The following is a 12,359-nucleotide window of genomic DNA, read 5'->3' as shown; positions in this document are numbered from 1 at the left end:
CCACCAAAATTTGGCAGTAGCACCTTCTCAACACACCCATTAATTCTTTCAACTGTGACCAAGTTAGAAAATGAGCGGAAGTACCTCAACAATTAAAGAGAAGTTTGAACCCGAATTGTGAATCGTAACTCGGAATTTCAAACCTTCGATTCGACCTCCACACTGCAAATCGTGGCTCAAGGCTAGAGGCAACATGATCCTTGGGAAAAACCGCTCCTTCGACGCCGGTTTGGTGGCCGGAGATGGCCGGAATCGCCGGAAATCGATGAAAATCCCAAACTGCCACAGTAAAGTTTCACGGGCCGATGCCTCGTTTTCTGGCCAAACCGCCGTGAGCTACCACCACCGGTGCCAAGAGGGGGCGGAGACGAGTCCAAAGATGTCGGCTTTATGCCACCAGGTGGCCGGAGGAGGGAGAAGGCCGGAGTTGCAGGCGAGCGAGAGAGAGAACGCGGGGAAAGGGGAGAGAGGAAAATTACCCAGCAACAGTAAATTTTCAAATTTATACTTTCTACCAATGAACAGTAACTTTACTATTTCGCTTGTAACTTTCGCATACGAACTCCGATTTTTACGCACCACATATGCACGCACTCGGTTTAACGTCCTCTACGACTTCCATGAAGAACATTTTCCCAAATTTTGACCCGAACAAAAAGTCAACTTTTAGGGCCACTAAGGTTGCTGAAAAAGAGTAAAAGTAAAACAAATTACCGTTTACTGTCCAAATGACTAGTAAACCGGTGAATTTAGGTTCGGGACGTTACAGTTTTATTCAAATCAGGTCCCAATTCGGAGTGGTAGCACAATTTGCCACCATTTTTGTAACAAAAAAAAAATGTAATCAAATCAGACTAAACTTTAAAAAGAAAAAAAAATTAATAGTAAAGTACTATAAAATATCAAAGGAAAGAGAGTCCAACTTGAATGAAATTTCTAAATAGTGGAATGCTTGGGTTGGGTAGTTTAGACTTGGCTGTGCGCCGAGTAGTCTACTAGTGTCTTGCACTTGCACACACGACACAAATCACTACAATTCATTTCCCCGTTCTTAGAGGTTCGACGTCCCAGTCGACACACTTTGAGTCAGGCAAATATTATTATAGGATTTAAGTCTTCGCCTGTACAATTTTGTTTATTTTCTAACTTCTCTTTGCACCTCTAAACCTAACACATACACATATTTTTCTTATGTCTTTATAAATTTATACATGGTCCCGTTGAAAATTATGATTTTGTTTGAAATTCGTTGTCTTTATAAGAGAGAACCAAAATGATAAGATGTTTTCCTAGGTTTGTAGCAAAAGTCTATTTAACACTAAACAAATACTAAGTGCCTTGAACTATCAGTTCATCGGCACCTGGCCATTAGTCTTAAAACAATTATAGAAGAGGGAGATCCGTAAACTAAATAAGTAGATTAGTCAAACCCAAGATCCACCCAACTAATCATGTAGTTTAAAAAGTTAATCCAAAGTAGGTGAATTATTGATTCGTTCATGACCTTCTTTTTTTTTTTTTTTTTTTTTTGAGCTGCATGACCTTCTTTTTTAGTAATACACTAATGCTAATAATGTAGAAACACTGTGCTGACGGATTGGATTAGCACAGTGTCCTTATAATATTTGACCATATTGGAATGGTTTCTATTTGCATCATGATATTGAATTGGGTTTAGTGAGCTCTGTACTTCTTGGGTCTGAGAAAGCGAGAGGTACCAAAATTAGATTGCTTCGCACAAAGAATTGGTCTTTACTTTGGTTTTTTGATGCATCAATAATGTTTAATGAGGCAAAGATTGAACCTTTTTGGAGGGAGGTGCAGTTTTGATGATGATGTGATGATCTTTTCTAAATTTGAATGAAATACAAAATTTGTTACGTGCAAGAAGAAAATATGGAATATGAAAGCATGATTTGATGAATTCTTTGCTCATTTTGCTGCTGAAAATGGAGGTTTGGCTTCCCGGATCCATGCCCAAAGACCAATTCTTGTTGTTTTTTCAGGTCTCATTGCGTGGAAGATCAAATAGTTGGGTTTGTGAATAGGAAATTCTTTCTCTTCTTCTTATTTTTTTAGTGGGTAAAATAGGAAATAAAATTTTACAAAAATTATAAGAGGTATAAATAGCAAATGGGGAGGTCTAACTAGAACCACCCTTTAGCAAAAGTTAAGTTTAACTTTTGTACTTTTGTTTAAGTATTCTGCTGGAGTAAAACTTTATCTTGAAATAAGTAATCTGCTAGAGATGTCCTTACTAAGAGTAATGAAACAACCTAACGAAGAACAAAAACAATTCTCAAACCTCACTTTCGTGCGAAACTATAACTTGAGGAAACCGAAAATAATCCGACATAAATAAAAATAGTTTTGTACTAGACTAAAACCACTTAAATAAATAAAAATGATTAAAAAAAGGAAAAATGATGCTACTAAAACTTGTCATACTAATTGTACCAACAAAAAAAAAGAGCATTGTCATGCTGAAAAATAATATTGAAATTGAAAAGAATATGAGTTTTAAATTTAATTTTACTAATCCACGAAATGACAAGCATTACACCATGATGTCATCTGAAAGACCCTATTGATTACAATAAAGATATTGACTCAAACTAATAAAATGACATGCATCCGCTTTGTTTCTATTTGGAAGACCCTTTGTGGATTACAATAAATATATTGATTCAGACCAGTCAAATGGCATGCATGCACCCTGTCCCAATTTGAAAAACCTTGTGAAATTACAATAAATACATCGGTTGGATAAGAACAAATCTATTTACTGGATGACAGTCAATCTGTCCGTTGGCTTACAGAGAATCCATCCGCTGGATAACGATGAATAAAAGTGCATCATATTAAAACGGACAATCAATATGTCCGTTGGCTCACAGAGAATCTATCCGCTGGATAGCGATGAATAAAAGTGCATTATATTAAAACGGACAGTCAATCTATCTGTTGGCTTACAGAGAATCTATTTACTAGATAACAACGAATAAAAATCCATCAGACTAAAACGAATATACTCGTAAGATGCGAATTTGGTACTACGCTATTTACAGTATGAATTTCTATAAGGAAAATAAAATTTATGACCGTCCATATATGCATTTTGGGCATTCCCAACAATTGAGTGAGTTTTTCACCTTTGGAGTTGCTATGATTGTATACCTAGAACTCTTGTAATTGATGAATAGTTGGGGGACTAATGACCAAACTAATCTACCAAAGTACCAAGTACTGCCAAGGTCTACAACTCCCATCATGTCGAGCTAGTGGTATGATTGAGCTAGGATAACAAACACATTCTGAAAAGTGTTCTGCTGCAAAAAATGGAGCCAGCATTCCCACTTGGTTCCATTCATTATTCATATCATGGTGCTCAGTCTGCTGGCTGCTGACTAAGCCCAGAACAAAAAAACATCAAAAAAGCACAAATTTTTATAGCACACAGTGAAGAAAAACCTGTATAATTTTTTTTTTTTAAAAGGCAATTGGGAATCAAATTAATCAAAAAAACCAAAAATAAAAATTGCCAAAAATAATTAAAGCATATAAAAATGAAAAACCAAAAAGCCCTACACTCCAAATACACTTTCATTTAGCTCCCTTCCCCCCCCCCTCGTTCTTCTCTCTTCTTGTTCTCGTTCTCGTTCTCGTTCTCATTCTGTCTGTCTACTTGTCGTAGATCAATTCAAAACTACCCATTAAAAAAGTTCATCTCTTTTCTTTTTTTATTTCCTAGTTTTTTTTCTTTGCTTTTAGTTCTTCATGTTGATATAGTGTTCATCTTTGAAATCAGAGGAATTGGGAACCCAGCAATTCATTTTTCTTCTCCATCAGAGTCTCTCTATCTATTTCACATTCTCCCTCAGAAACTATAAAGTCTGGGTCTTTCGGGTTTTCTGGGTCTGCAAAGATGAGTAGTGGTGGTGGTGGGTTTAGGGTTTCAATCCCAAACAGTGTGAGGAAGACGATCCAGGACATCAAAGAGATCACGGGCAATCACAGCGAGGAAGAAATCTATGCAATGCTCAAGGAATGTAACATGGATCCCAACGAGACCGCGCAGAAACTTCTGCTTCAGGGTACCCTCCAATTTTTGATTCTCTTGCTCTGCTTTGTATTGGGTTTTGATTGTTGCGATTCTGTTTGAGTAATCTGATGTGATCTGTGAGGTAAAGTTCTTGTCTTTGGTACTGGGTCGGGTTCGTTTTCGGGTTTGATTTGATTTTTGATTCTGGGGAGTGGCAATTTGAGTTGGGTTTTTGATTTGCTATGATGGGGTTTCACTGTTTGGTGTGCTTTCATGAGGTTTAGTTTGGTTCTCATATTGTGTTTATGAATTAAGCTCTACTTTGTTTGAGTGACTATGCCAATTCGCGCAAAAATATAAAGATCTGGACTTGGTTTTAGGATTAGGATTTGATTATGTATTAAGCTTGTGCTCACTTTTGGGGTCCAGGAGTAATTGATAGCTTTTACTATCCTCGTTCTTTAGTTGATGTTGAAATACTGTTGTTAGGTTTAGTTCTCCATTTGTAGTCCTGAACATAGGTGAAAAAGGAAACAAAACTTTGTGTTCAGCTTCAGTTTTTGGTCCAAAATATTTGAGCTATGTACTATATGAATTATTGTTGCATTTGGCACAATGCATTGTTCAGTTTGTCGAAAAATGAAAATGTATCATGTATTGCTTCTGCAGAGATTGCTACCGCCCTCTCAACAGATTTTTTTAGCACCTGGTTCCGCACAATGCAAAGCCTATAGTAATAGCGTATACCAGTAAAGCAAAGAGATCGTTGTGCTTTATTGTGATAATGGATGAATCTTTATCGAATAATATTAGTAGTAACGATGTAGACATCAGTGTTGGTGGGTGTCTTTTGGTTGTTGTTGACTTGCAGTGTCAATGCAAGATTTATGTGTTGACCTTTGTTAGTGTAGAAAGCTGTTAGACAGCTGAACACTATCTGAACCTCCCCCTCTTCCTCCTCTTCTCCTCCTTCTCCTCATGCTTACCTGTTGTGCATGCCCACTCACACACTTTGACATAGGCAATTCAGTAAAGGTGCCACTTCTGATCCTTTGCATGTGAGTAATTATTCATGGTTGTCTGTTGTTGTGCATTTCCTGCATGGTAGCTGCTAACAGACAAAATAAAGTTAATGCCTCTATGTCCATCTCTACTATGTGAATGATTATTTCCATTTAATCTTTCTGCTGTTCTTGCTCCTTCTAATTGTTACTTTCTTTTTAAATAAGAGTTTATATGTCGGTCTGCAGATCCATTTCATGAGGTCAAAAGGAAACGTGACAAGAGAAAAGAGGTAAGAGATTATAATTTCGCAGCTGGTCGGTAATGTAGTGGGTCTTTAAACTGGTTCTATCATGAAGCATCTCGTTTGTTTTATTTAAAAAAAAGAACAGAAAAAGAAATTCGGTTATGTGTTTTCAGGTACTTATTATTTTACTTCTGATGCAGATAGTATTTCTTTTTAGCTTTAAGCCCCAACTGATTGTCGTATATCTTGCAGAATCTGAACAACAGAGAGTCTGCAGAGCCACGGTGGAGGCCTGGAATGCCGGGTAGGGGGGGTAGGGGTGGTCGGGTGAATTTTTCATCTCGTCCACCACATGGTAAGTGAAGTTCAAATAGAAGTTATAAAACTTGTTTGAGGCTCAGTATTCTGTAGTTTCCTTTGTACCCTTGTCAAAATTTGGATTCAATTATATGACTTTGATTATGTTTGCTGATTAATAAGTTATGTATGTCTATCATTGATAACTGTTTTATACTTCTTTCTAACTGCTACTGGCTTTGTGTTAATCCAACACTTAGCTGTGCTACACCTGTTTATTTTCTGGGTATGTCTGGCTTTTCGTGGAATTGAGGGAAACCATCTCTTCCCTCATCAATAGAGGGAACGTTTATTAACATGCTGTGCAATTGTTTTAACATTTTGAATTTATTGTGCCATTAATTTCAGTTGATGCAACCAAGCTAATTTTCTTTTTGTGTACTTGTCAGATGCCGGTGGTGGCAGGAACTCAGGTCCTGGAACTGAGAATGGACCCGCTCAGGTTGCAGAGAAAGGTGTTGCTCCCTCTTTGCCAACCACTCGTGAGACAAAAACTAAAGAGAGAAGTCTGGTAACAAGGTGGCTATCACTTTAAAATGCAATGCATTTTTACATTTTTCAAGGTCCTTTTTCTGAATGTAGTTCATATAAATACAACATGAACAATTATGGTTAAAATCATTTACATCATTTACAGCTCTGTACCTGTGATTGTGGGTGGTCCTTCCAATGTGGCTTCAGGAACTACTACTGTTGTGCCTGCCTCGCAGTTATCTACTGGAACTAGTGCTGAAATAAGTTTGTCATTGGTTGGGGATAAATCGGGTAGCGCGGTCTCCACAGTGGATGCAAAAAAAATCCCCACCAGTGCATTCGGAAATGAGGACTTGCACGAGCAGGCTGCACCAAGCTCCATTAGTAGCTCAGTTTTGCCAAACCCAGCGTCTACATTGGGAGCATGCTTTTCCCCCTCTGATCCTGTACTGGTGCCGTCTAATGATTCACGGCTCCCAGGTTCTGTGGGCACAATCAAACGTGAAGTTGTGAGCCATCATCCTCCTGGTGAGCCAAATGCAACTAGAATCCTTTGGAAATTTTATTAGTTTTATAGACCATTTCCTTTCCCCTCCCCTGAGTGATGATGCTTAAGTTTTCACCAAAAAAGAAAGAAAAAGAAAAAAAGATGATGCTTAACTAATAATAGCTTTTTTGGGTGACAATATAGCAGCTGCTGAGGTTGGCAGCTCTTTAGCACAAGGAAAAACAACAAGCAAAACACAGGGAGTTGGGAAAACTCAGCCCTCTGATCTTTCACATCCTTCATCTACATCAATTCATGGCGGTTCGGTTAGTCGGCCATCATCTAATTATAGTAGCCGGTCGCAACAACTAATTGGCACTCAAAAAGGTAATATATTAGGTTTGTTTGTCTGTCTGCAGAGGTTTATTTAAATAATTGTGTTGTGTACTTAAATTTCTCAAGAGGTCATATGGTCTCTGTGAAACTCTAGGGTTCTATAAAAAGTTAGGCTTCATCTTGTAACTGCTCCCCAACAGGAGGAAAAATAAATGGAAAGTATAATGAATTTTGTTTGCTTTTGTTATCATATTGTTGAGCTTTTGCATTCTACTCAAAGTTGAAGTTGTACTGATCCTTTTGAAGCATCCAGTCAAATTGATTCAAATGCAAAGGGATTGGTTAGAATGAGCAAGTGTTATTATAATCGATTCAAAAGGTGATTCTTGTAAGTGTGAGTTGCTGACTTTTGATTTTTACATGGGAGAATAGAACAACCACCTTACTCATGTTTTGTTACTTGACAAATAGAAGTCTGTCTCTCTTTTCTTTGGTTCCTTTTTCTCAGTTCTCTTTTATATGGTCAATGTATTCTTTGCAAAGAAAAAAAAATCAGAGTTTGCTTAATCTATAGCATGTTGCTCAATGATAGCTTTATGGGTGATAATTTGTATGATGGGCTAATAGAAAATTATATTCAATTACAAGGAGGAAGCTATAGTGATTACGTAATTACTAAGTTGTCATTTAATTTTTCTCAAGAAAAAATACACCTGATGACTTCATCTTTTATTGCTTGAATGTTTATGATAGTCTGAATTTATGATTTCTACTTCAGCAGTTGGTACCAACAAGGAGTGGAAACCAAAGCCCATAGTTTCTGCTGTTGTTCAAGGTCAAGCAACAGCTAATGTAGCTGCACCTGAGGTGCCTGCTGATTTGGTAGAGGTCTCTCCGCAGTCACAACCTGTTTCAAGTGTCCTTGATTCGGAAGAAGCAACTTCAAAACTGCAGAAGAAGCTAGAGGAATTACACCTTCCACAGCTTCCACAGCGCAAATTAGTTATTCTTCCAAATCACATACACGTTCCTGAGTCTGAACGAAACAAGTTGAGTTTTGGAAGCTTTGGGGCAACTTTTGGCATAACGAATAGCTATGTCAGTGGTCCTGAGAGTGAGAAGAGCTCTACTCCTCGGTCTGAAACTTCTCAGGTTATTGAAGAATCTGTGGAGGAACAGTCCTCAAGGTTTGTATGATAATTATTTTACTTAAACAGCTTTGTGTTTGGTGCATTTTGTGGCAAAACAAAAGACTTTGTTAGACCTTAATAATTAATTTGATCTCATTCCCGATCAAGCATACATATACCTTTCCACCACTTTGTGTAGCCTCTGTTTGGATTTAGCATTGCACTCTATTGTTAGTAAAATTTGACAAAAATATACTTCAAATCCCTGTATTTCCATTTTTCATGTGGTAGTATATTATCCCTATAATTTCTCTTAACACGTGCTGATGTTATTTTGTTAACATGTTGGATCTATATTATCCCTATAATATCTCTTAATACGTGCTGATGTTATTTTGTTCACATGTTGGATCCAGCAATCAAAATGTGTTGGCAACTGCCGATGAGGGTGATTTTCCTGATCATTCGCAATCACCTACTCATATGCTTGAAAATCTATCATCTGGTGAGGGCGATGTCTCATCCAGTGCATCCCAAGGACATAATGAATCTAAGCATGACACTGTATTGACTTCTGGAGGTCATCAGCTCCCAGTGGCTAATACTTCTCCGAATTATAGTTTTGGTATTGTACCTCCAATTTTAGGGAGTCAGCTTGCGGCATTTGAAAACTCTGAATCTCAAGCACGTGATATATCTCGGCTTCCAAGCTTTGTAGTAAGCTCACAAACCTAATTTCAGTTATCTGATTTGGCTATATTTAAAAATTGCTTATAGGTTGTGCCTTGTTGAATATTTTGATATTGCAACTCCTATGTGATAACTAACCCTCGATCCCAATTAATCGGATTGCATGCATAGATGTGCAATGACTTCTGAAGTTTAACTTGTTGATTGATGTATGAAAAATTTGTCAACTGATTCGACTTGTGAAACTTGGATATTAGATGTTTTTGCTGATTGTTTTCTCTGATTTTGCAATCAAATGTAGTCATCATAACTGTGTATCCACAGGTACAACAACCCCTTGACCCAGCAAGTTATTATGCCCAATTTTACCGCTCAGGTGCTGATAGTGATGGCCGTCTTTCTCCTTTTCCATCTCCTGGGGTATCATCAAAGTACAATGGCAATGTTGGAGTATTGCCTCCAAGTTCTCAGTCTCCACAAGAGGTTCGCAGTTTAGTTTGCACTAAAGTTTATTTTTGATGCATCTTCATAGCTTAATAATTTTTCATTACTTCTCAAGTTAATGCTACTGTTTCTTACTTTCTTTTGGTGGTGGTTGTGTTTTTTTTTTGTGTGTGTGTTTTGGGGGGGGGGGGGGGGGGTTTGCCGGTTAGATTAAAGCAAACTAGAACCAGGAAGTGTTGAGGTACAATATGCTATTTGTCTGCATTATCCTGTTTGAACCAGGAAGTGTTGAGGTACAATATGCTATATGTCTGCATTATCCTGTTTGAATTTGTCACTACTACATTTGGGAATAGTTATGTGGCAGAAACCCGAGTAAAAGCTATTTGGCAGAAGTTTGTTACTGACAAGTACAAGTTATTTGGATTATTTTATCTTTTAGGGTAAACAACAATAATAACACCTGATTAGTTCTTAATTTTTAAAAACATATTGTGCTTAGACAATTCCACTATGCACACTAGCAAGTAGCAACCCACATGTATGCCTGGAACAAAGGCATTATATGGTCAAGCACCTCCCCATGTGTGATCTTGAAAGTATCAATTCATTTGTGGTCTTTTCTCATGAAAATGTGCAACAGGGCTTAAAAGTATACTAGCGTAAAATCTTGCATTAATGTAAACTATCTAGTTGTCAAGATTTGCATTAAATACTACAGTCTTGAATATTATGAAGCAGTGGTATAACTTTTGTTTCAATTATTGTTCTCTGATGGAAAAATTGTAGGGTATGTCTGTCTAAGATGTGTGTATCTTGTGCTGGGATTTCAGTTACGCCTTTTTTTTAATGCTATTTTGTCTATTTGCAGGGTGGGGTTCTTTCAGCAGCAGGTCCAACACCATTGGTGACACAGGCTTCTGGGCTTGTGCAAAGCTCAATAGCTGTAACTCAGCAGCCAGTTCCTGTCTTCCGACCAACAGCTGGGGTGCACATACCTCATTATGCTAACTACATTCCTTACAGTCACTACTTTAACCCATTCTATGTTCCACCTCCTATCCACCAATATTTGGGTAATGGAGCATTTCCTCAACAACCTCAAGCAGGTGGTGTGTATCCAGCTCCACCAGCAGCTGCTGCCACAGGAGTCAAATACTCACTGCCACAATACAAAGCAGGGACTAATACAGGAAACTCAAATCACATGGGAATGGCAAGTGGATATGGGCCCTATGGCTCTTCCCCAGCTGGTTATAATCCCAGTCCTGCCACGACTGCAGGAAACACTACTCCCAATGAAGATCTTAGCACATCTCAGTTCAAAGAGAGTAATGTATACATCACCGGACAGCAGGTTGGTTTTCATCTTTACCTATTGATCTTTGGTGTCCCTTTCTCCTTTGGGATGTTAATATAATAATTATAAATCTTGAAGAGTGTAGGTTTTGCTGTGATCTGTTCTTATTTCTTAGGACATAAACTTCTGCAATTTCCCTACAACACATGATATTTACAAATTGCTTTTCTACAGAGTGAAGGTTCATCTGTATGGGTTGCTGCACCTAACCGAGAAATGCCCAGCTTAACAAGTTCATTTTACAACCTTCCTCCACAGGGTCAGCATGTGACTTTCACTCCAACGCAGGCCGGCCATGGTACCTTTGCTGGTCTCTACCACCCTGCACAAGCAGTATCAGCTGCAGCTGTCCATCCACTTCTGCAACAGTCCCAAACCATGGCTGGGGCAGTTGACATGGTGGGACCTGGGGGAAGTGTTTATCAGCAGCCTCAGCATGCACAACAAATCAACTGGCCGAGCAACTACTGAAACAGAAGAATTGCAAGTCCAGTCTCAGGAATTGTTTTGGGCAACTCAAACTATTTTGGATGGAGGGAGACATCAAGAAGATACCAAGTTGGCAGAGATTGAGTGTAAATCTGTAAAAGGAGGCTGAAAAAAAAAGGAGTTGCTGATAGTATCTTCTGATTGTTTGGGTTGAGGACATAAAAGGTGCAATCCACCTGTAACTGATATTGACCATTTTAGTTAGTCAAGGTAGAAATGGCAGGTCTTCTCTTTTTGCTGCTTTATGGTGTTACCATTTTCCCCTTCTCTTAGTTTCAAGTCCTCTTGTCTCTTCCGCTTCCTTCTCCTCCTTTGTTCTTTCTTTCTACATTTCTTTGGAAGTTCTTGAACTTAGAATTTACTGTTGAGTGGTGAGAATCTCTTTCATTCTTTTACTCTTATATATTTGAGGTTTTATAGGTTTTGGAAGGTAAGATATAGGCTGGTGAAGAATTTTCCAATTCCATTGTTCTCTTTCTGCTGTCTTACCTGTAAAGTGAATTTTGATAGCAAGGAAAATCTGTATTGAACTGTTGTATTGGTATAACAGAAGCAAACATCTCAATTGTTTTAGTTCACTGTCATTTTCAGGGCCATTTATTCCCTTGTCCAAATGAAAATTATGTAGATTTTGATATCTTAGTGCAGAAGTCTCTTTTTGATATACCCTTCACCATTATAGTAAATACCTACCAACTAATTAGATCTCTTCTTGGCATGGTGATTGTTTCCCATATTGTGGTGCGTATCAAAAGATTGATGAGCATGAATAGTCTGTCTTACGTGATTGTTATAAGTGGTGTCGTTGCCCCTTCGGGGACATCCGATAAAATTGGAACGATATAAACTGTGAGCAAGAAGCCTGACATTATTTGATCAGTTTTGGCTGCGATGAGTTTGATGATGAATTGATGATTGTTGAAGTATACATCTTTGTTTGTAGAACACGCTTTTGAAATCAACTGCAGGCCAATGTTTATTGATGCTTTCTGCAGAGTGCTCGCAAGTCACAACCAAGCCAAAGCCAGAGCCAGCCACGGACTCTCGTGTTGCTTGCCTAGATTTGTCCTTTACTAATTTAACCGTTGTTATCAGCATCTTTGAATTACTTAGCCCAATCAATGTTACCCGAACTCCAGAAGGGACATCCAGAAGGGACATATGCCCTTTTGCCTCTTAGTATGCATCGATGTGCGGAATGTTATAAAGGGTGCTTATTGTTTCAGCTCTGGACTGCTACGATTGATGTCCAGTACTTTGCAGAAGAACTATAACCAAGTTGCCATGCTCCACAAGTTCCT

The 12,359-nt window shown here is 38.2% G+C and overlaps 1 protein-coding gene across 4 annotated transcripts; it reads left to right on the top strand.

Annotated features, from left to right (window-relative positions):
- Nucleotides 1-3,610: 3,610 nt before the first annotated feature.
- LOC133725855 (GBF-interacting protein 1-like) lies at nt 3,611-11,642 on the top strand. Of its 4 annotated transcripts, none has more exons than XM_062153248.1 (11): nt 3,611-4,094; nt 5,293-5,336; nt 5,544-5,646; nt 6,038-6,167; nt 6,286-6,650; nt 6,814-6,996; nt 7,724-8,132; nt 8,492-8,792; nt 9,090-9,248; nt 10,081-10,566; nt 10,828-11,642. In XM_062153248.1, exons 1-11 carry the CDS (start codon nt 3,926-3,928, stop codon nt 11,038-11,040), a joined length of 2,562 nt encoding a protein of 853 aa, XP_062009232.1. In that variant the 5' UTR covers nt 3,611-3,925; the 3' UTR covers nt 11,041-11,642. The 4 variants fall into 4 exon arrangements, with proteins under 4 accessions (XP_062009232.1, XP_062009230.1, XP_062009231.1 ...); XM_062153246.1 differs by having other exon boundaries at nt 3,612-4,094; nt 6,817-6,996; nt 10,744-11,642; XM_062153247.1 differs by having other exon boundaries at nt 3,612-4,094; nt 7,727-8,132; nt 10,744-11,642.
- Nucleotides 11,643-12,359: the final 717 nt, after the last annotated feature.

The sequence above is a fragment of the Rosa rugosa genome, chromosome 1 (assembly GCF_958449725.1).
Source record: "Rosa rugosa chromosome 1, drRosRugo1.1, whole genome shotgun sequence".
NCBI lineage: Eukaryota > Viridiplantae > Streptophyta > Magnoliopsida > Rosales > Rosaceae > Rosa > Rosa rugosa.
This window is presented reverse-complemented; position numbering and strand designations above follow the sequence as displayed.

Bases quoted from the DNA above. Each gene is read 5' to 3' on its own strand.
- LOC133725855 (XM_062153245.1), top strand. From the start codon at position 3,926: ATGAGTAGTGGTGGTGGTGGGTTTAGGGTTTCAATCCCAAACAGTGTG. The intron at 5,337-5,543 runs GTAAGAGATTAT...TATATCTTGCAG, and splicing joins AACGTGACAAGAGAAAAGAG to AATCTGAACAACAGAGAGTC. The intron at 5,647-6,037 runs GTAAGTGAAGTT...TGTACTTGTCAG, and splicing joins TTCATCTCGTCCACCACATG to ATGCCGGTGGTGGCAGGAAC.